Here is a 23870-nt window from a genome sequence, read left to right as displayed (position 1 = left end):
TCTTTCCCTTTCTTGCTACCAGCTGAAGTGAACACCATCAATGAGAGCACTGAAATCCTTCACTTGAGCCCTGCTGTCACAACAGAGTATGTGGGTGAGAAACCAGAGAAGAAGGCTGAGTTCTGTGACCGCTCCTGTGAAGAGCTGGGAACAATGTTCACAGAGCTCACTGGCCTGCGCATCGTGGTGAACAACTTAGCTGATAACCTCCAAAAAGTGGTAGGTACCTCTGAGTGTGGAGAACTGAAAGAGGTGTGCTGTGCTCTTTCCTTGTTTGACACAAGAGGCAGTTAATAGAGATTACTATATGCATGTGTGTATACCTATTGGTGTATCTACATAGTGTAGAGATGACCTGCAGTTTCAAAGTGACTCGTTGGGTAGTTCCTGAGTATAACACTTTAATGAAAGCTTGGTTTTCACAGACTGGGTTTAAAAGTTGCACGCCCATTCACTCATACACAGTAACCTCTTAAAAGGTTACTGCAGGTTTGGAAATTGAAAACTAACAAACTCGACCTTGCCTGTGTACTGTTAAAGCACTGTTACAGTGCTTATACCATTTGTGAATACATCAGCAAGTGACTACACAGGGTACCTAAACTCCAGGTAAATGTATGGAATTTTCATTGTTCAAGTATGATGGTGACATTGTTACTGAAGTCTGCCCCTCTTCTTATTCTGAATCAGTTAATTCTTTGTGAAGGGAGTTCAATATAATGCCATATGTCCCAGAACTAAAGTATTCCCATCTAAAGATTAACTGTACTATAGGAAAGCAAAACTGTTAAGAACATATTTCCCTCAATATTGTGTGACTGTACTATTACTTGAAGGATTACTATGCAGTATACAGGTACCTTGAGGTCATCTTCTTTAGGTACATAAATATGTAAAAAAATACATCTTTTTTTAATGAAAGAGTTAAATCCAGTAGTCTCAGTTTTGCTTATTTAAAATGGTTCGTTTACAGAATATGCAATTTATTTTAATTTACTTCATCTTCTAGTCTGAAGAGAACCAAATTATGTGGGAATTGATTGGGCCTAACAAAACACTGAAGAACCAGTCAGTTTGCTGGCAGGATGGCCGTGTCTTTGCAGATAATGAAAGCTGGATTGTAGATAGTTGCACCAAGTGTACCTGCCAGGTAAGGTTTTAGAAATCTTCCCTGCAGAAATGGGTAGTGGGTTTAATACAGCCCAATTGTGTAGGTCAGGTCACGTTTACTCAGAGCTTGGCCTAGACTTACTGGTATTTATAAGAAGTAGTCTCCATGTCTGTGACAGTTCTAGAATAAATGAAAGAATTTTCACGCATGAAACTTCCCCAGGTGCCCGCCTTTATTTGCCTCTGTATGTGACCATAAGTCATTAAGTTGATTTCTTTGCCTGTAGGATTCTAAAATTGTGTGCAATCAAATCACCTGCCCAGCAGTCTCTTGTGCTGATCCATCTTTTGTTGAAGGTGAATGCTGTCCAGTCTGCTCTCACTGTGAGTATTTAGCCAAAGAGAAAGGTGCTCTTTGGTGACATTTAAAGTCACTGCTAGTGTGTTGGAAAGGTCAAAACGAGTAAGAAGTCAGGGAAGATGAAATTTAAAACTTACCTCTTTGCGAAGAACATGTGAAGTAACTTGGATGCTTGAAGTTACCTTTGGAGGAGTTGGTCTCTTTGGTGATTATATTGGTTTCTTAGAAGTGAGTTGATCATAGAATAATTTAGGTTGGAAAAGACCTTCAAGATCATTGAGTCCAACCATTAACCTAACTCTACCAAGTCCACTTCTAAACCATGTCCCTAAGCATAATATCTACATGACTTTTAAACACCTCCAGGGAAGGTGATTCAACCACTTCCATGGGCAGCATGTTCCAGTGCTTGATAACCCTTTCAGTGAAAAAATTTCTTCTAATATCCAACCTAAAACTCCCCTGGCAGAACTTGAGGCCATTGCCTCTTGTCCTATCTCTTGTTACTTGTGAGATGAGATCAGCATCAACCTCTCTACAATCTCCTTTCAGGTAGTTGTACAGAGCAATAAGGTTTTCCCTGAGCCTCCTTTTATTCAGACTAAATTGCCCCATTTCCCTCGGCCACTTCTCGTAAGACTTGTGCTCTAGGGCCTTCAGCAGCTTAGTTGCCCTTTTCTGGACCTGCTTGAGCACCTCAATGTCCTTCTTGTATTGAGGTGCCCAAAACTGAACATGGTGCTTGAGTGCAGCCTCACCAGTCCCAAATACAGAGGTACAATCACTTCCCTAGTCCTGCTGGCCATGCTATTTTCTGATACAAGCCAGGATGCTGTTGGCCTTATTGGCCACCTGGGCACACTGTTGGCACATATTTCGCTGGGTGTCACTCAATACCCCCAGGTCCTGGTTTGCAGTGGCACTGTGCACTATTCTTTTCCAAACTTCCTGGTGAAAACAGACTAACATAGGTCAGGATGTCTTGTCTCCTTGCAGAGGATGTTTAAGATCAAAAGTTTCATGCAGCTTGATGCAATATTTACAAAGAGTGCAACTTATTTTTCCTCTGTTATTGTCATTTTGTTACTCCGTTTTGTTTCTTCTCTGTCATATATCCTCTTTTGGTGTGATGCTTCACTGATGAGCCTTGACAATCTGTTCAATATTTGAGATAGCATTGCAGACTTTGAAGTGACAATGGTTTTAACAATTTCAGTGATTAAGTGACTTCAGTGTGGATTCAGTTCACTTCACTCTGTCCTAGACTATTCTGATACAGAGGAAAATGGTTGCTTATGTGTTCTAAATAAAAATGCATTGGAGTATACTATTTTTTTTTCCCTATTCAGAGCCTAGAGCATATTCTTACAATGTGCTCTTGACCATGGTCACTGTTATGTTGTGTTCAGAGGTAGGGCCACGTCTCATCATACTGACTTATCTTCTGAAGTCAAGGACAGTTAGGACTTGAGTGTTTGGCTCCGTCCGTTCTAGAGACAAGATGTTCTTTGTCCAAAGGTCAGTGCCTTGTGCAGACATACTGCACACAAGCTCCTGAAAATCCAGGATTATAATCTGGGCTAACTTCTTGTTACACTAAACCATAATTTCTTAACTTCAATGGCAGCTTGGGAAAGCAAAATTAAAAGAATAGAGTTAACTAAAAGACAAAGTACATGTTTTACAGAAAAAGAGAAGTGACAAATCTTCTAAATAGTATAATAGAGTGACTTTCAATGCTAAGCACTTTCCTACCTTTTGCTCTGTAGCTGATGACAGTGAAGAGGGCTGGTCACCATGGTCAGACTGGACAAAGTGCTCAGTTACCTGTGGCTCTGGAACTCAGATGCGAGGAAGGTCATGTGATGTCACCAGGAGTGCTTGTACAGGCCCACACATCCAGACAAGGATGTGCAGCTTTAAGAAGTGCGACCATCGCAGTGAGTAATACAGTTTTGCCCTTTTTAAATCTTCTTTGAACATTTCTAAGCAAAACCAAGCTTAGTGTGGATTTCCTGTGAATGCTCAGTAGTCAGGACAGTATGTATTTGAACACCCATATATGCATAGTTAAGGTAGCTATCAGTAGATTCTCAACTATTGGCCCATTCCATTACCTTAGTAGTGTTTAGGAATACAGTAATCATAGAAGAATTTTGCTAAATATGAAACTACTTTTATATCTAAGGCGCTTAGAAGTATCATACTCGTCTTGTTGCAGGTAGCTGCTATATGCAGGCTGCAATAGTACCTAAGGCTATTGCTAAAGCTGCTAGATGTCCAAATGTGCATTTTAAACAAGTGTTTCTTCCATTGGAACAAGTTATTTTTATCTAAAATATCTTACGTCCATGTTAATCCTACGTTGGTCACTGGGATTCTTAAGAAAGCTGTACTTGAATGCCTGAGCTGACATGCTGGTCTTTGTAAGTGACAGTGGTAGGAAGGAGAAGGGACATGCATCAGATGTAGTCAGGAGCTTATTAGGTGGTTAACTTCACAAGTGAGTTTGTATTACTGCTGAAGATGGCCCGTTCTCTTGAGTTTTGCTCTTTTCTCTAACAGTACGTCAGGATGGAGGTTGGAGTCACTGGTCTCCGTGGTCTTCCTGTTCAGTTACTTGTGGAGTAGGAAATATCACCCGCATCCGCCTCTGCAATTCCCCTATCCCACAGATGGGTGGGAAAAACTGCGTGGGAAACGGGCGTGAAACAGAGAAGTGTGAGAAGGTTCCATGTCCAGGTACATCTGTGGTATTGAATGCAATGTGACACAGTAATAGTCCAGCTGAATTTCTTTTCTTTGTTCAGATCTAACTTACGGTGAATTTCTATGATGGAAAACACAATTTGTATCTTAGGGGTGAAATAACACACAAGGGTGCTTTCAAAATGAAGACAACAATTGGAGGTTTTATAAACCTCCCAAGTTGTGATATGGCTTTAAAAATGAAGAATTTAAAAAGTTTTTGGTTTATAACTTGGTGATTTATCTCCGCATATCAAAAATATTAACACTATCTAGGAGAAAACTGTTACTAAACATGTTAGGATTAGACATACAGTCCCCCAATAGTAAAGTTTCTTTCAAAGTGTGCATACATATTTTACACATATTCAACATTTTATTGTTATTATAATTCTTCCTCATCTACACTTTTAACCTTTTTAGAGATCATACACTCCACTCACTTTGACTTTCCTTTCATATAATTTTTCCTCGCTTTTTTCACTTTGTATGTCTGTCTTCATTCCCTCCTCTGCAGGGAGGAACTAGAAAGCCTTTCCTTTCTACTTATGGGATATGAGCTTGAAACCAATGTCAAGCTTCTAATCTAATAGTACTTAAATGGCTATACACACGTCTATTTTTTTTTTTTTTTAATCTATCTGTCAGCACAAAGTTAATTAAAAGGTTATTTGTTTAGGGATGTCTGCCATTGCCCTTAGGGGTTTTTTACAATATGAAGAAGAAACACAGAGTTTGGTTCAAAGATGTGTACATGTCATTATTCCTGAATTTTCTTGAGAACAGGATCAGTAGATTTGTACCAATATAAAGCATACAGAATAATCAGTGAGGTAAGTTATTTACACTGAGTCCAGCAATACTTTTGGATATACACTGATGACTAGATACAAAACAAGAATAATACCTGCAGCCTTACTGGACATACTGTTGCCATTTAAAAAAAAAAAAAAAAGAAAACCTATAGAGCTCGGGCTTGGTTTTTAGTCATACCCTGCTTGCTGTACAAAATGAAAGCTTAGTAGGGAGCTTTGAGGGCACCATACTTGTTCTGATCAACTTAAATGGAAATACACCACGCCAGTGGGCACAGCATGCTGTTTTGAATTACTGGCCAAAAAATGCCTATAAAGCAGTTGGGTAGATTTATTTGCTTGTTTGTTTCTGCAGTATTGCTGTATCAGTGTCAGGCTTTGCCAGCATCTTTCTTCCAGTGTGTGTAGTGAGAAACTGCCTCCAGTCAGGGGCCTGAAAAAAGCGTTGTTGTTCTTGGCACCGAATGTTGTGCCCAGTCTATTGCCTGTGATGCTCTTCTCCTCTCTTTTGCATATCCTAGTGAATGGCCGGTGGGGTCCTTGGTCTCCATGGTCTGCCTGCACCGTTACCTGTGGAGGAGGACTTCGTGAGAGGTCTCGCCTCTGTAACAGCCCAGAGCCACAGTATGGAGGAAAGCCATGTGTGGGAGACACCAAGCAACATGATATGTGCAATAAGAAGGATTGCCCAATTGGTTGGTATTTAGTCATTCTTTATTCAGTCTAATTATTGTTGCACTTATTTCTTTAATCTATAGTTATGAACTGATACTACAGAAATCTACCAATTATACCTTTGTTTCAGGAAAACACATTTAACTATTTTGGGTGCTGTTTAGATAAGGGGGATTTTCTATATATTCTTAATACTGACTTCTCTTGAACAAATATGCAGCTCTTAAGCTGGGTTTCAATACGCTATGAGGTATTTAGCTGGATGTAGCCATCTGTAGTATTTTCATATTAAATGAATTTAATATACTATTTATTTGATAACTAATTTTAAGAGTTTTTGTAAGAGTCTGTTTTATCAGATGCCATTTAAGCTAATGAACAGAGTATACCTATTTCTTAAATGAAGTTTTACATGCTTTTATGCTCCTAATTTAATTTATAATTTTGTGTGTCTTTACCAGATGGATGTTTGTCAAATCCTTGCTTTCCTGGAGCAGAATGCAACAGTTACCCAGATGGGTCTTGGTCATGTGGGCCATGTCCAGCAGGTTACCTTGGCAATGGTACTGTCTGTGAGGATCTTGATGAGGTATTGACTTGACTTCCATTAATATCAGGAAATCCCTGTGAAATTTTCATTATTTGGGAATTACATAGCCATCTAATTGTTCTTTTTCTTTCTCTGCAGTGTATAGCTGTGTCGGATGTTTGCTTTAAGGTGAATCAGGTCCATCGCTGTGTGAACACAAATCCAGGATTCCACTGCTTGCCCTGTCCACCACGCTATAAAGGAAGTCAGCCCTATGGGGTGGGGCTGGAAGTTGCCAAGACAGAGAAACAAGTAAGTGATGTTCAAAAATAATTTAATGGCTTTGAAACTGAGTAATTATAATCTGAAGAGATCTGTGAATGAAAGCTGAAAGAGTTGAAGTTAGAAGAATTGAAATAGATAACTGCTGTTCCAGGGTATTTTTAGTTGGAGTAAAAAACCACTGGGTTTGGGTTTGGGTTTGTTTGAGTGGTTTTATTTCTCTAGGCATCTGCACAGTTGCACCAAAGGAGTACAAAATGCCAGGAGCAAGCACTCCCCTGCTTTGCACTCCTTTCTCTCAGATATGTATACCTAATCTGGGGACTAGAAACTGAAGAATGAGGGTTGTTCTTTCCATAAATTTCATCCACATAAACAGCATCACGTCAGAGAGTTGAGAGAGAAGTTGTCACTCCCAAAATTCCATTGGGCCAACACCTATCAGTGGTGAAGGACAAATGGAAGTGAAAGTGGCATTGAAGATGTTGGTTTAGTAGACAAGATAAAACTGTTAAAATGGATGTCATGGGATGCCTTGTTGCTGCTCAAACTGTGATTCGTTCAATACATGAAGGCAGTCTAAATGTAAAACACCTCTGTAAGATTCCTAGATACTGTCAATTAAAATAGGCAAAGTGATTAATAAAGAAATAACAAAAACTTAACTTCAGGGGAATGAGACAATTTATTAGGGTCTCTTTGATTCAAGAAAGTAAGATAGTCCTTGCCTACTGACAGGCAGAACACTAAAGGAAAGAGGTGAGTACAGACTACTTTCTGTTAATTTCTGGGCATTAAAGACATCTGAAAGAAAGCAGATACCATTCTGAAAATATTAGTAACTTTAAATGCTTGTTGGATTATGTCCAGTTTTTCTTGTGGTTTTAATTATTTCCATAGAACACGTTGTCTGGAGTTGGGAACTGACAGCGGTATGACGTAGTAACCACAATTAAAACAAAGATGCTGTCTTTAGGCATCTAAATAACTGTCCTGATTTTGACAAAGCTGAGACACACAGAGCTGACTGTGGATATCACCAGGTTTCATGGAGTGCACTCCATCTTTTACAGGTCTGTGAACCTGAGAATCCGTGCAAGGACAAGACACACAGCTGCCATAAGTCTGCAGAGTGCATCTACCTGGGGCACTTCAGTGATCCTATGTACAAATGTGAATGTAGGACAGGTTATGCTGGCGATGGACGCATCTGTGGTGAGGATTCAGATTTGGATGGCTGGCCTAATAATAACTTGGTCTGTGCTGCTAATGCAACATACCATTGCGTGAAGGTAAGTAAAAAAAGGTTGATAAAATGTCATGCCATAACCAAATTTTCTCTTTTTTTCCTAAATAGTTGTGAATGACACTTCTCAGCATCAAGCTGGTGGTTGTTTTCATTAAGCTTTGACTGGTAAACCATGCTCATTTTCTAGGAGATGTTGTGAAAAGTGTATACTCTTAACACTAGATCCAATTAAGGGATTCTCAAAATTAAATCCAGAATCCCCTGCTTTGGGTTTCTTCCTACTCAGAATACACAGAAAGTTGGGATACTCGCAAGTAGAGTTATCACACTGAGCAGGAGCTGCTTAAAGCATAGATGTGGAGCACACCACCAGTGAAAATTAAATAGGAATCTGTGGGCTCAGGCGAGTATGAAATCCTACCTGCAAGGCTGGTAATGAGACACCAACAGCCATCTAAAGTCTACAGTTCTAAATCCTTTATTGAACTACCTCTTCCTTTTAAAGAGTTAAGCAGATCACACTCTCTGAAAACTGCATTCAGAGCCTGAGATAATTTTTAGGCTCAAGAAACTGAAGAGGAATGAATATGAGTAATTAGACAGGAGTTCTTACTGGACAAGCTCGGTGAGAGAGAATGGGAGATTCAGCCTCTTACTTTTCAGAGATGTGGAGTCCCAGCTGTCACAATCCTGAGGGGAATGAACTGGCTGCCACCATTTGCTATAGACCTAGCAGAAGCCTGTTCTCCACTTTTGCTGTTCCTGCTGTACCATTGTAGTGAAAAATGAAACATTACTGCACCGAGGAGAAAATAAACACTGACGAGCCTAAAAATGGTGGTATGTAGGTTTAGCAGTGGGTGCCTACCATAGTATGTTCACTGGGACCTGGTTCTGTGTTCATCTCAAGCACAGTGTTGAGTCCTCCTTGGCATCATGGTCTGAGGTGCCTTGCAGTGGAACTTACTCAAAAACGGTGAGCCTTCTATAATGTCTCATCACGATGCAGGTACCTCGCTGTGCAAAACTGGTCTGAAATTTGCTTCCGGTCCACCAGTTTAACAATGTCCCAAAATAGGTGATGGGTGAAGCCACCCCCTGACAGGTAATTCCCTGGATCTCAGTTCTGAGTGGTGGCCTCATTGATGGCTGAGTGACAGTCCCAATACAGAGGATCATACAATGTTTCTAGCAGCAAATAAAACAACTGGGATGATGTGAGCTTTACTTGAGCAGAAGACAAATGCTCAGTTTTAAACACTGCAACTGCTGACAGCACTGGATTACCTACATGCTTTCCCTAGAGCAGATGCTCAAGTATTTTGCTGAACCAGTCGTGACTACAAAGGCAGTGCTTTCGCTCCCAAGGTTTGAAGATTTTATAACTTTTTTTTTTTTTTTCCCCCAGACCTGATGCATACTGGTTTCTCCTTCTCCATGTTTAAGTGATATACCTTTAAACTCTCCTGAAGTTCTAGAAAAATAATTTCTGCTTAAAAAATAAAGAAATGAAAAAATAATGTGAGTTCTAGACCACTACAATGATTAAGAAAAAGTACAGATCAAGAGACTAGGAAGGTTTAAGAGATTCAGAAGTCACTCAGGTGTAATCCACTTGACGTTGTGAATCCGGGCTTTATCAGCAGAAGAGTTTCAGACATTCATGGCAATTTGAGCCTCAGATGTTGATTTTGGTCACCATAGCTGATGTCTGTTCTCTGGGGATCCAGCCAATGTAGCAATTCGAGTTCATATATTCTTTTCCAGTTCCTGTAATCAGAATCTGCAACATGTTGACTCAAGATGTCATGCAAACGATTAGTTTTCATTAAAAACCCGATGTGCTTTATCCATTCAGAAAAAAACCAAACTGTTTCCAAAGGCTGATTAATGATTTTGATAATGTGTTGATCTTATAGACACAAGTACCTAATTTAAGCAGTACTGTACCCCGCCTCCTGCCCCCCCCAAAAAACCCTTGAAAAATATCAGGTATTATCAGGTCCTTATATTCATTACAAAATATCCTAGTTGACTACTTTGGTTTAAGAAAGCAAACTGAAGCTTCTTCCTTGAGCTGGTAATGGTTAAAAATTAACTTCCTGCATAAGCAAAGCTATATGAATAAAGCAAGTAGTTGTATAGTATTCTATAGAGAATACAGACAAATAGAAGAACATATAGAAACAAACATGCAAAGTTATTGAGCAAGCGCTGACTAATTTATTTTATTATTTCAAACTAATTTCTTTTTCTTCTATCACTGGTAGCCAGTGTTGAGTCAGACAGTTGAGGCTGTTCACAGGGGTTTGTTAGAAACATGCTGTAAAAAATGTGGAGCTGCATTGGAGCTTTGTTATTTAGCACAAATTTTCCAGTTCCCTTTTTCTCAAATTACTTATACTATTAAAACCACTGATATTGAAAACAGGGCTAGGAATCTTACTATAATATTCATTTTCATAGAGTAGGTATAAAAAATATGTATATATATATTTCTGCACTATTGGCAGATTCAGTTTTGGTCTGAGGGAGATACAGAATATGAGAAAAAGTGAGAATAATAGTGGGGTTTTATAGATGCATTTGTTCTTAGCCTGTGGTAGAATTGCAATCAATTTTTAGCCCGTTTTAGCATTTTTTAAAAGGAATACATGCTAAAACTTTGGCAAACTATTTAGCTTCTTATTTTTTCAATGTAGCCTATGACTTGCTCCTTTAAAATAATGAGATATTTAAAATATCTCATTGCCTTTTATTTTCAAAGCAATGAGAGCATGGAAGTGCAAAGGTACTCTTTTGCAGAGCAGTATAAAAGCACATTTTTTCAAAACCCTTTCCTACAGTGTTCTGCTTCATTGCTGTGTACTACTTCATTCCAGTAACTTTCCATACAGACAGCTATTTCTGAAGACCATCTTCTGGCTTATAGCTTTACTTTTCTTGCAGCCAAACCCAATCATTTTATAGTTAATCTTCAAACATACTTCATGAGTTGTCTATAAAAAGTTGATGTAAGAGTGCATCTGTGTGCGTGTGGTGTGCTTGTTCTCTGCTAGTTTCATCTAAAATGTAGTGGAAACTTCCCTTTAACAGAAGGAGAGCTGGGAAACAATCACTTGCAGATGCATTTCACGTTACAATATGAAAGCAGCAAATGAACTACTATCTTTGGCAGCAAACAGGCACTTTAAAAAGTTTTTTGTGATTGATTGTTCTTGTTTATAGTCTCTAGTGTACCATATCTACTTTTCTGCCCAGGCAAGTCATTCTGACATAATGTAAACATAAAGCATTGATTATTTCTTTTGGCCAGGATAACTGCCCCCTTCTGCCTAACTCTGGCCAAGAAGACTTTGATAAAGATGGCAAAGGAGATGCCTGTGATGAGGATGATGACAATGATGGTGTGGAAGATGACAAAGTAAGATACATTTCTGTGTCTTCAGTACATTTGACCTAAACCTTTCTTTTTAGGAAAAGCATTACAATAGTTGAGATCTTCATTGTTCAGAGCTTCAGCTGAATTGTTCTGCAGTGCTTTCCCTGAACGGTATCTGGTGCAGCTGTATTGGGTCAAAGGAGAGTTGCACTATGCAGAGCAAAGAGCCTGGGGAACACTAGGCTGAGTTACTTAGGGCTGAGCTATGTTCTCCATATCAGGTCTGGGTTCAGTTGTGTGCATGAAAACTGTTTCATGGGAAGTGGTACTGGAGTTTTTATTTTGCAGTGTGAGAATAATAGATCCATTGTAGTTGAAAAGCTGGTAAATATATCTGAGGTATGTCGGAAACAAGTTATGGTGAATAATAATAAATATAAACACAGCCAGCATCATGGGGTAACAATGCAAGTACTGGTTTATACTTTCCTCCTTTAGATCTACCCACAAGACTAAGCTGATTTACCTGCAAAGCCTAAAAGTTAGACAGTTAATCTAAACCTGTTCTTATACATTCAGCAAAAGGACAGAGGCATTTCCAGAGTGGGCTTCACCCTGCCTTTTCTGAATACATTTCAAATGAGTGAATTTGTTTTATGAATTTACTGTTCCTCTTTGTTCCTTTCAGAAGGAGCCCAGTTGCTCTAGAGCTTCAAATGCTTAAAGTCATGTTAGAACTCTGTTAATGGAGCCTCTGTCTGGAATATTTCAAAGACCAAAGAACCATTTGATAAAATATTTAGTACATGTATTTAAATAATTGTATCCAGAATTTGTTTTGAGAGCAGTATAAAATTTTGACTTGCCTCTATATTGTCCTTGAGTATATGAAATCTATTTCTGAGGAATTCAAAATATTGTGCTAAAAAAATTGTTTCCTAGTAAATGTTTTTTGCTTTAGTAGAGCAAAAGTAGCTTAAAGACTTTTTCCATATGAGCTCCCTTCAGATTCCATGATGCTGATGTACCCCTCACTCCCACTGCTGTGGTTCGTTTTCATTCTTCTTTGAATCCCACACCAAATACTTCCTCATGCCTATGCAAAAGTCCATGTGTAATCTGGGGAAGTCTGAAACATCCAATTTCTTGTTCTGGGAGACCTTCAAATTAGGGATTAAACTTTCAAAATTCTACTAAAAGAAATGGTCTCAGAGAAAAAAATATTTTGGATCAATTTGAATATTTAGTTTTAACTCTGCTTTTTGAAACTTCTTATATCGTGTTATCATCTATAATATAACACAACCCCGAAAGAGGCCAATCCTGGTTTAAACTGAAAAATCAGAATATGTAGTTTAAAGGTGAGAGTATTGATACTAGTTTGTTCCCAAAAAGTCAGAGTGACAATTCTGTTTCTTTTAAAAAAAAAAAAAAAAAAACAAAAAGTTGTTGAAAAACAAGGAAAACTTCCCTTTTTTTTTTTTTTTTTTTATTTTTAAATACTTCTACAAGTAATACACTTGTTGAAATATTTGAGTACAGATCCAATTTAAAGTGCCTGTTGCTGTCCTAGTGAGATGTGGAACATATTTCACATGCCTTGCATAAAAACACAAAACCAAACAGTGAGCCAGGCTGTCCAGATGCTGCCATGTTAGCACCAGGATCTCCAGTGTGGGCACAGCTTGTCCACTGATAAATAATGGATTAATACTTTGAATTTTGGTAGTTGTCCAAGATGAACAGGAAGAATCCACCACTTCACAGTATGCTCTCACGGGTTGTGATTTGTATTCTGAAATCTTCTATTTCTTCCTACTAGGACAATTGCCCGCTTCTGTTCAACCCTCGACAGTTTGATTATGACAAGGATGAAGTTGGTGACCGCTGTGACAATTGCCCCTATGTGCACAACCCTGCTCAGATTGATACAGATAATAATGGGGAGGGTGACTCATGTGCTGTGGATATTGATGGAGATGGTACGTTTTCAATTTTGAGAATTAAAGGCTGTTCCACAAAGTACACTTTGCTTTATGTCCGGGAAGATGGGCTACCTGCTTTTATATAAGCAATAAATTTGAGTCTAGCACTCAAAAATGGAGAAGAGAGAAGACCGAGGTTCATCTGTCCTGTGTAGTATGGTTGTCCATAAAATCCCTAAATGACTACACTAGTTATTTAAAGAATAAATAACAGCAAGTCTTTTATCAGTGTCATCTTAAAGAATTCTTTCCTTCGTCTGTGTTCCAAAGTAATCAAGGTCTAATCTAACACTTCTGTTGACTTTTTTTTTTTTCCTTCTTAGGGGAAAGAGCATCAGAACATCCATGCAGTTAAGACAATATCTGTAGGAAATTAATCTGCTTTTCTATGAATGTAATGCAAAGCCCACAGTAATCCAAATACACATTTTTTGTGTGTCTTAAAATATTATTGAAGATATTTGTTTCATCTACAAGTACATGCCTATATGACCTAGATTTGATCAGAATTCAGGAGGAGGAAAAGCACTTAAATGTCTTTCAAAAGTCATATCCCTGCAGCATTTCAAATTTATGAGAATATAGAAGTAGTAGAAGTTGAAGAAATCTAATTTTTTATTTCCTTCCATAATGTTTTAAACTTTTGGATGCTAGTCTGACTTCAATTTCTGAACATTTTGAAGTCCTCTTATCCTTCTGATCATCAGGTTCTTAGTAGTACTCATGGTAGTTATGTACTTGAAGAAAAAGGTGATCATATATTATTGGCGGAAAGGCTATGCAAATATCCAGGGACAGTGTATTGTAGAAAAGGGTCCTTGTATGCTTTCCAGACAGATATACCAACACGTCTTTATTTTGTTTCTTTTCAACATGCTATAATTCCAAAGGAAATTGTTGACTGTATAGCAAAGTTTCCTGAGGAGAAGCAGTTTCTTTTGAAAATTTGGCAGGCTGTACAATAAATGATGCACGTATTCTGGTAAAGTTAAATTATTCAGTGCTGAGGCAGATGAACATTAATGCAGTTGTTCCTATATAAAACTCCTCAGAAATTCCACCATATTCTGTTTTATGCCATTTTATATGCTGTTTTATACTAGCTGCGTGTTTTATGCCATTTCTTACTTACAGTATGGGAAGAAAATCCAAATCAAGTTATTAAAAAGAAAAATATCCAGCCCCTTTATCTGGTGTTCTATGAATAAGGGCTAAACTCTTAATTGATAATCAGCCCTTGCTCTAGCAAGATTCCTTAGGAAAATACACACAGAAGACTTTAACATAGGAAGGAAAGCAGAACAGATATAATATTCGACTTTTCACTATTCTATGTCATAACAATGATATTCTAGCAATCAGAAAGTGTATGAACCTCTTAAAAGCCTTCTCTACTGGTGTCTCCTACAGTCTGTCTGTCTGTGCTCAATGCTATATCATTCTGATTTCTTCAGTCTTTTGTGTTTTGTTTTTTTTTTTTTCCTTGTAGACATTTTTAATGAACGAGATAACTGTCCTTACGTCTATAACACAGACCAGAGTGACACAGATGGTGATGGAGTTGGTGATCAGTGTGATAATTGTCCATTGATGCATAATCCAGACCAGGTAAATGTCAGAAAGTTTCCTTAATGGTTACGAGAAGGGCAGAGAAAAGAACACAGTTCTGTTGGTCCCTGTTTACTGTAGAGCTCAAGAGGTGGATCTGTATTGCTCATTTTCATATCTTAGGCTGTCAGATGAAAGGGAAGTAGAGTGGTGATGCCATTAAACCATCTTCAGGCCTTTGGTAAACTGTTTTCTTCCCCCATGGCAAGTGAAGACATCCTCAGTGCTGCATTTAGTATGCCTGAGTTTGTTGGTCCATGTTTGTTGGTCCATCACTGGTTGTTGTAAGTCACAACGAGTATACAGCAGCAGTCAGAAAATGTTCTGCCCAGACTGACACTCCCCTGTCATCTCTAGAATGAGACCAATGAATTGTGGCCAAAGACCTGGTCTGGAAGTGTCTTCGGGACCAGATTTTATTCACTGATAGCAGAATAAGTAGTCATATTAGTTTCAAGTTATGTTTCTGCTTTAAGCACAGCTGTCATCATGTTATCACTTGTCTCCAGAGAAGTCCTTAAGATAAGTCTTAATTACCAGACTATCTGTGTTTTTGTGTTTAGAAAATAATAAATTTTCTCTTTTTTTTTTTTTTTTTTATAGACTGATGCAGATAATGACCTTGTTGGTGACCAGTGTGACAACAATGAGGATATAGATGAAGATGGTCACCAGAACAACCAGGATAACTGCCCTTACATCCCCAATGCTAATCAGGCTGACCATGATAAAGATGGTAAAGGAGATGCCTGTGATCCTGATGATGACAATGATGGTGTTCCAGATGACAGGGACAATTGTCGCCTTAGATACAACCCTGAGCAGGAGGACTCTGATGGTAAGAACAATGTTATATGAATTTTGTTTAGTTCTTAGTATCCAATTCTGATCTTGGAGTGCTAATATCTGATGAAGAGAGAGACTTCAAATCAACCTGAGCTGCTTTTGACATTTGAGGCACCATGGACTTCAGTGGAACTGTCCATTTTAGTCCAGGTTTAGAGTGTTAGGAAACCTCTTTGACAGAGGCTCAAACACACGTACTTATTTATAGAACAGCACCTTTAAAAATTAAAAAAAAAAATAAACCACACCACTTTAATACTTCTGGTTTTTACTTACAATTGAAACATTAAAAATATGAGAAAATAGATCAGATAGCTTGGATTTCACATGCCTTTAAAAACGAGAAATTAGCTGCTTTGCTTTCAAAACAAGTTATCCTCTGAAAATTAAAATGGAAAAAAAGTATTGTTTTCTACTCTCTTATTTTAAAAAACACAGTATTTCTCCATATTTTTAAGTCTAAAATGCTTGTTAACTTTTAATTATTTTTGTAAAAATTATTTCTGAGTAGCTTTTCTCAAATTTGCTTTATAGATAGATTTAAATATGCCTTGATGATGTAAATGTCAGTTTTAAGCAATGGCTATATAATTGTTCTTTTCTCCATTTCTGGGGTAAAATGTTGCTGGCACTCTCAAACAGTCCTTGTCTATGCTTGGCAGTATTTCAATAATAGTCATAGTTTCACAATCATATATGTAATTCAGAAAACCTTTATGATCCTTTGAAAACCACCATAATATGTCTACAAATAATGGCCCTTGCAATAAATACAGGTGAGCAATTTCTGATTAGAGTTATACAGCTTGCTGGAGTCATTCCATGGTTATGTTGGTGAAATGGAAAGCAGAATTTAGTACCTACACAATATAGCTTTATGTATGTTTAGAAAGATTAAATCAGTCAGGGCTCAGGACTTTCTGTTAAGACTACTGCTGGCAGTAGGAAGTTTCTGGTTGTTAGACAATAGTAGTTCTTAAATTGCTTAACCCTTCACTCCTATTATATATTCAAAATATCTTTGTACTTGCCAATCTCTGGAACAGCCTCTTAACTGCAGAAGGTGTCCAGAATAAGGGTGCCCCCAAACTGGAATAGTTTGTTATAGTCATCTGTAAGCTGGATCTTGCAAGGGAGATGACCTTTACATAAGGAGTAAGGATTCACAAAAAGCATGAGACAAGTAATAAGTGAAATAGCAACGATCCATCGCATTGAGTATTGACCTACTACTAGGTGCTTCACAGACAAATGGAAAGCTTCATTACTATGCCTATCATAGTAATCCAAGTATGAAGCTTTCAGAGAGGAAGCAGAATGGGGTTTTGGCAACAGCAAAAAAAAAAAAAGTAGTTGGAGAAAGTTCTGAAGCATCTAATATCTCAGAGACTTTCTCCATTTCAAATATGTGGCAAAACAGTATTGTCTACCCTGGCAGTCAGCCATGGAGAACTCCAAATCCTGACCAGGTGCATGCTGCTGCACCTGTTTGTCTTAGTAGTTACTGGAGAAGAGAGAATGACTTTCCAATTTTATTCCCTTTGCCAATATCAAAGAGGTAATTATTGAGTCACAGCACAATATTTATCCACTGAAAGTCCTGCTGACGTTCATTTGATACTGAGCCGCTGCTGAAAACATTGATTTCCTGTCAAGGAAACTTAGAAAGCATGGCCACATCCAACAGCTCTTTCCAGGGCCTCATTTTTATATGCTATAGCTCACACTTTCAAGAATGTGGGAGCATCTTCTGGCTTTACTTACTGCTTTTCCAAAATTTCTGTTGGACGTGCCACTATTGACAGTGATGAACTGGCTAAACGTTTCTCTGATGTGCTGCATTTTTTCTAACAATTATGTGTGCATATTTTACTGCAACACTGTCCTCACTTTCATTTGGCATAGAGGTGACACTTGCAGTCTGAAGCACCTTAGATGCATGGTTGCTGAAGGAATCTTGACGCAGAGATAAGTGTCTGAAAAAAAGTTTAATGTCTTCAATAGCATATAAGGATTTAGTAATGGGCAGTAAGATTAAGATTTTAATGCTATTGTTGGAATTCATTTACACTGCACATATTAAAACGTGGCATTTTATCCACATCTGGGATAAATCAAACTGAAAATGTAAGACAAGTGTTAGTGAATCACATCGACATAGCAGACTTCCAACTCTTCCCACCCTGATTCTAAAGCAGACTAGGGCCAGATTGATCACTGTTATAAACTACTGGCAGGACAGTTTTATTAACAACAATTTTGGCTGTAGTGTAAGTTGATTACTTCTTCCAGTCATTACTAGCAACATTTCAAATTGACTTTTAGAGAATGGAGCTTTCTTTGGAGTAGTTTGGAGTGTTCTTTGAGAAACATTCTTTTGAGAATAACATACTTATCTGTAGCATAAATTTCTTCCATCAGTGGCAGAGCTGTTAGGAAGGCTAGTTAAATTGCTAACAATTTCATTTACTTATTTGTGTTGCTTATAGGTGATGGCAGAGGTGATATTTGCAAAGATGATTTTGACAACGACAATGTCCCAGATATTTATGATGTATGCCCTGAAAACAACGCGATCAGTGAAACTGATTTCAGAAAGTTCCAGATGGTCCCCCTGGACCCCAAGGGAACAGCTCAGATTGATCCCAACTGGGTTATTCGCCACCAAGGCAAGGAACTGGTGCAGACTGCCAACTCTGATCCTGGAATAGCTGTAGGTAAGTATCAGATGTCAGCCATCATCTTCAGAAAAGTAACGAGTGATCTAGTGATAAAGGAAAGGGGGGAGAGAAAAAAAAAAAGTGGATAAACACACCTTTTTTTGGTGCTGCAAGCTTTGGACTGACAGACAAGGACAGCACATATCCCCAAATTAAAAATGGCTCAACGCTGTTTGCTCTTGTTGACCCTTCATCTCATCACTGACTGTAACACACATAAAATACCTAATTGAAGAACTTGATCCTCTAGTGCCTGCTGCCATCAACGCCCCTTGTAAACAACTTCCTTCTGTCCAGAAGCCTCCATGCAATGGGTAGATAAGTATAATTACCTCCTTTCCTACAGGTAAGGAAATGGAAAAAGGTAGTTTAGGATTCCTGACAAAACTCAGGGTAGAGGCTGTTGGGTGTGGGTGGCAGGACACAGCGTTGTGACTCGGAGCTCTGTCTCTTTCTTGCTCTCCCAGGCTACGATGAGTTCAGCTCTGTTGACTTCAGCGGGACGTTCTACGTTAACACAGACCGCGACGACGACTATGCCGGCTTTGTGTTTGGCTACCAGTCCAGCAGTCGTTTCTACGTTCTGATGTGGAAGCAGGTCACTCAGACCTACTGGGAGGACAAGCCCACCAGGGCTTACGGCTATTCTGGTGTGTCACTCAAAGTAGTGAATTCAACCACTGGTGCCGGTGAACACTTGAGAAATGCTCTCTGGCACACAGGAAACACCCCTGGACAGGTAAGTGTGTTAAAACTTCACGCCAACGATGCAGGGATAATAATTTTAAGAGGTGGGGCATGTCTCAAGAAGAATTTCCTTTCATACCTCAAGTCTTGCGGACTTTTATAAGCTTTTCTTCAATTTCCATATTACTAGTGTCAGCCATAATATTTGCATTGTTTTTCAAAGGAAGCATCACACTTACAAAAATTGTGATTGGAAAAGATTACGTGTACGAAAGGGAAGGTGTGGCGTGATCCAAAGAAAAAGGAGCGAAAGGTCTCACTTATCCAGAAATCCTTTGTGACCTCTTTATTGACAGCTGGCTCTTTGGCATTCCAGCTTTTTTGAATTATATGTGGCTTATTGCTCAGTAACCCGTGACAGCCAAAGAGAAAAATTAAAACATAGCGAGAAAAACTACTGCTGTTCCAAATAGTGCCCAGCCATGGAAGAAACTTCTGCCTTCTGGAAATGAAGTTAGTGGGGCTTTGCACCTAGATAGGAATTTCATACGTCAGAGCTCCGTGCACATAAAGGACCTTGACTGAGTGTGAGAGATTTCAAGGAACAGGCCACGGGCAGTAATATCTGTGCAAACTGCAGCCCCTCTCCTTCACTGGAAGCACTCACTCAGATAGGAAAATTAGTATTGACTCTGGCAGCGTGGATGTATATGTGCAAACAGGGGCAGGACTTCCTAAGGGAAGTCGGATTTGATGCTGTAATGGTCTTCAGTGACTCTAGCTAAGAAAGTACAGATGAGTCCCTGATCAGTAATTTAAAACAGAAATTTTAATTACTCTCCACCTATAAAAGAGGTCTGCTAATCATACTGTCAAATACGAAACACTGTTTTTAGTTTCATGCTCTGTAGCAGATAAGCTTTGACTGCATGTACAGTTACTGTAGTGGATGTACAGTTATTGGAGCACAGTCTGTTTCTAATAAGGCATTTGTATTCCTGCTATAGGTGCGTACTTTGTGGCATGATCCCAAGAACATTGGCTGGAAAGATTATACAGCTTACAGGTGGCATTTGATTCATAGGCCTAAAACAGGATTAATAAAGTAAGAAATGTTTCTGCACCTCTATAGCTTCCAGTAGCAAAACTTTTTTGTCTCTTGTTATAAGAGCTATGTTACCAGTTTCTTTCTTAGGTCTGATAACGATGATACTTGTGTGACAGTTTGTTCCAATGTTTTGGGGACATTTTGTTATCTTTAGAATAAGTTATTTTCTTTTTCAGATGTTTTTAATTTAGTCTGGATGGTTCAATATTTGCATCAGCTAAATATTCTTTAATTCAAGAAAAAAATGAAATTCTTTCTCAATAGCTCCTCTGTAAAGGGACCAGAAATTCCTGATCAAAACTCAAAGCAAGATTAGAACACAAGATTCCTCCCCAGCCTCTGGAATTTGAATGAATGAAATTAATTAGAAACATCAGAATTGCCACAGGGAAGTAGGCCAATGGCTTGTCTGCTTCAGCATCCTGTCTCCCATAGTGGCTTATACAAGGTACTGCAGAAGTAGCCATGAGCACATCTGTAATGCACACAACAAGCAAATATTGCATATGACTTTTCTTAGAGCCCAGCTGTTTATCTGATGCTCCAGAGAATGAGCACTCATGGACATGAGCTCATGTCAATTTTGTCTTCTAACTACTGTAACTGTAAAGGATGTCTTTCACGAAGCAGAGTCTGACTCTACTTCTTAAGCAGACTTAACTTCTTGTTTGTAACTACGGGCACCAGAGGTTCGTGGGTAGACAATGGGTAGGCAAATTTAGATATAGACTAAATTACAAAGTTATTTCTTGGAAAGAAGAGAGTTTCTTTATGCATCAAAGCATTGCAGTGCAAAGCATTGACTGATAGAGGTCGAAAGGAAGCTTGAGTTTTCCATTCATGGTGCTGTGGCCTGTATCTTCCTTTACAGAATCTGCTTTGTCAGTCAAAGGATGTTTTAACTGCTATCCCAGTAGATTAATCTGGCATGACAAATTCTATAGTCCAGGGCATTAAATGCCTTCATTCTTTAGGGTGTTTTAAAAGAAAATAAATAAATAAATAATTTCACTAACTTATTCATGAAACCAGTTTATTTGTAGAGAATTAGCAATTTATTATTAATGTGATTAGAGTTGCATAATTTTTTTTTTTTTGTGAGATGAATAATTTATTAAACTCTTCCCATGTGTTTGAGTTCTTGAAATGTTGAGAATTAATGTTAAATTGGGTTACATGAACTTGTCATTCTTTTTGCTGTTCTTTCTACCATCCATTAAGTTCTCTTTTCAGGGAGCAGTTTCATACTTGCCTTTAGGCGCAGAGCAAGTGCTACACATGCTAAGCATAGGTCTGTCCCTAACCCCTGAGTTACGGGAAGTTGCTGAGCTGTGCTCATCCTCATGTGAATCCATCCTGATTTCTATAACTAATGTATTGCCAGTTGAAGCAGGACCATATCCCTTCCTCCAGAGACTGCTCTAATTAACAGACTATAGAGTCATCTCCTATTTAGCCCAAAAGCTATTTTAAGAGACTGAGAGTCTAAGAACCTCAGCTATCTCAACGTCTCACATGAGAAGCAGAGAATCCAAGTTCAAGGAACTGCTGTCTGTCTGATAAAGAAGGAAAATAAAGAGGCATCTTTAGAGGTCTTTTGGCTCCACAGTGAATGCCTGAAACACTGTTAAAAAAAAAAGAAAATCACAAACAAACCAACAACAGAAAAGCAAAAATCTCCACAAGTTCTCCTTCTTCTCCAATTTATTGTTAGCCTAGCTGTTTGTGTCCAAATCCTTCCAGCTTTCATAAAGCTCTTATAATTTCTGAAACTGAGCAAGTCTCCAGTTAATATTTTATTTGACTCTAAAGGGATGGGTCTTGCAGTTTCTAATGTTGGCCCTTGCCCGTGAAGATAGATAAATCAGCCGTTCACACAGCAGTAAAAACAACTTTGCTAAGTGATGTGGCGAGGTCTTGTGCTAACCTCTGAGTTCACAGGGACAGGGGCTTATCACTGAGTGCTAGTACATGACATAGTTCATTCCAGGAGACATGGCTGTTCTAAATAAAGAATTGGGAAATCTTTTGCAGATGGTGTGCATAAAATTACTTATGGAGCAGCTCCACCGCTTCTGATTAATGTGTTATGGCTGTCAGCCAGGTGGGCGTGAGATACAGATGAGAAGTGATCCTTACAACAAAGTTGGGTTTTCTGGTGCCTTGTTAAAATTAATTCTGTTTCAGTTCTCGAAAACTGTTACCAGCCCTTAGCACTGGACATTGTGTTATCTTCCTTCTGTAATTTAAATTATGTTCTTCTTTGCAGAGTTTTAGTGTACGAAGGGAAACAAGTTATGGTGGATTCTGGACCAATCTATGATACAACCTTCGCTGGTGGACGATTAGGTCTTTTTGTCTTCTCTCAAGAGATGGTCTATTTCTCTGACCTCAAATATGAATGCAGAGGTTAGTTACAGAAAATGCCTGGAAAATCCTGAAGCCTTTGATAATGTGTGGAGCAAGCACAAAATATGGAATAAGTATCCTCTAGTTACCAAAACCAATCTGTATTATCATAGCGTGGAGTCAGCCTTGATTTGTTGAAATATCATGTGTGCCCTTTGCCCCTATAGTAATCTCGATCTGAATAACAAAACCCAGATGTTTAATACTACCCACCTGGAAAAAATGAGATAGAAATCTGTGAGTGAGATACACGCTTGGAATTCTCTCTCTGTATCCACTTTCCTTTGTAGGCTATTTCAGTGTGTCCTGCGGGCACAGAGCTACTTCTATATCACCACTCTTTCAAGAAGCATGAAGGAGAGAGCAGATATTTTTAATGAGCATGTCTGTCTATAGTGCCTTGCTCAAAGTGTTTTGAAATACAAAAAATGCTCTCCCAGGTTTTCTCGTATATAATTTTTTATATACATTTAGATACATGGGTGCACATCAACCTATGCGTATGTCTCTATCTATATAGGCAGATAACCTGTTTTTATATAAATGTCCTTACATTTGTGGCAAAATGTAGAACAGAAAACACTGTGCTGCACCCCTCTACTGTATAATGATGGAGCTCCATTTTTGTGTGATTGACTTCCTAGCCAAATAAACCAGCTACAATTAATTTATTTTTTTCCCCATTTCTTTCAGATGCTTGAGCAATGGTTGCTGCATTACCAGCAAAGTACTGTAAGTGCTATGCAACCTAGACACCTCAGTACATCCTGGTACTCCCAGTTTCTATTTTTGTGTACCTCCTGTCCTCTGTCCTCGTGCTCCACTCACCAGGTACCACCCTGCTGCCAGGAGTGCCTCAACCATCCCTCCACCCAAGTGCCTTCTCACAGCCAGGACTAATAAAACCCAAACGTGAGCGTCTGACCCACCACTGAAGCAAAAGCAGATTGATACTTTAGAACACTTTTGCAGAGTGGAAACTTAGCAAAACGTGTTGTTTGTTTATTTGTCTTTTTTAAGAAATGACGTTTACATATAAAAATGTAATTACTTAATGTATTTATATATATATGGAAAAAAAGAGCGGGGTGATGATTATCAGTCATTGTCTTTAAGTGAGGAAAAATGTGTTTGAATAACTTCTTAGGTGTATGGTTGACATTTCCTTGGACTGGACTTCAGTAATGCAAAGCCTCTAGGTCTAATTTTAGCAAAGTATTGTAGGCCCACACCAACAGTATCTATAACAATGAAAATATGTTTAGGTAATTAAGTATAGACAATTATGAACATTTCTTTATCCACAAAAGATAGCTGATGAGGATGCTCTTAAGAACACCCATTAAAATTACAGTT

At 38.5% G+C, this 23870-nt stretch overlaps 1 protein-coding gene across 1 annotated transcript in view; it reads left to right on the top strand.

The window, feature by feature from the left end:
* The window catches only part of THBS2 (thrombospondin 2), a 31319-nt gene extending 7858 nt beyond the window's left edge, over positions 1-23461 (top strand). The window contains exons 4-21 of the mRNA XM_008949975.1: positions 23-219; positions 1010-1150; positions 1398-1494; positions 3241-3411; positions 4037-4213; positions 5556-5729; positions 6171-6298; positions 6398-6550; positions 7594-7812; positions 11086-11193; positions 12974-13133; positions 14626-14744; positions 15348-15582; positions 18080-18307; positions 18778-19049; positions 20005-20102; positions 22375-22514; positions 23208-23461. Coding sequence (XP_008948223.1) covers positions 23-219; positions 1010-1150; positions 1398-1494; positions 3241-3411; positions 4037-4213; positions 5556-5729; positions 6171-6298; positions 6398-6550; positions 7594-7812; positions 11086-11193; positions 12974-13133; positions 14626-14744; positions 15348-15582; positions 18080-18307; positions 18778-19049; positions 20005-20102; positions 22375-22514; positions 23208-23215 — 2825 coding nt within the window. The 3' untranslated portion in view covers positions 23216-23461. The remainder of the gene's footprint in view (positions 1-22; positions 220-1009; positions 1151-1397; positions 1495-3240; positions 3412-4036; positions 4214-5555; positions 5730-6170; positions 6299-6397; positions 6551-7593; positions 7813-11085; positions 11194-12973; positions 13134-14625; positions 14745-15347; positions 15583-18079; positions 18308-18777; positions 19050-20004; positions 20103-22374; positions 22515-23207) is intronic.
* Positions 23462-23870: the final 409 nt, after the last annotated feature.

The sequence above is a fragment of the Merops nubicus genome, unplaced genomic scaffold (genome assembly GCF_000691845.1).
Source record: "Merops nubicus isolate BGI_N331 unplaced genomic scaffold, ASM69184v1 scaffold14181, whole genome shotgun sequence".
NCBI classification, from domain to species: domain Eukaryota; kingdom Metazoa; phylum Chordata; class Aves; order Coraciiformes; family Meropidae; genus Merops; species Merops nubicus.
Note: the sequence above shows the minus strand (reverse complement) of the source record. Positions and strands in the feature narration are given on the sequence as shown.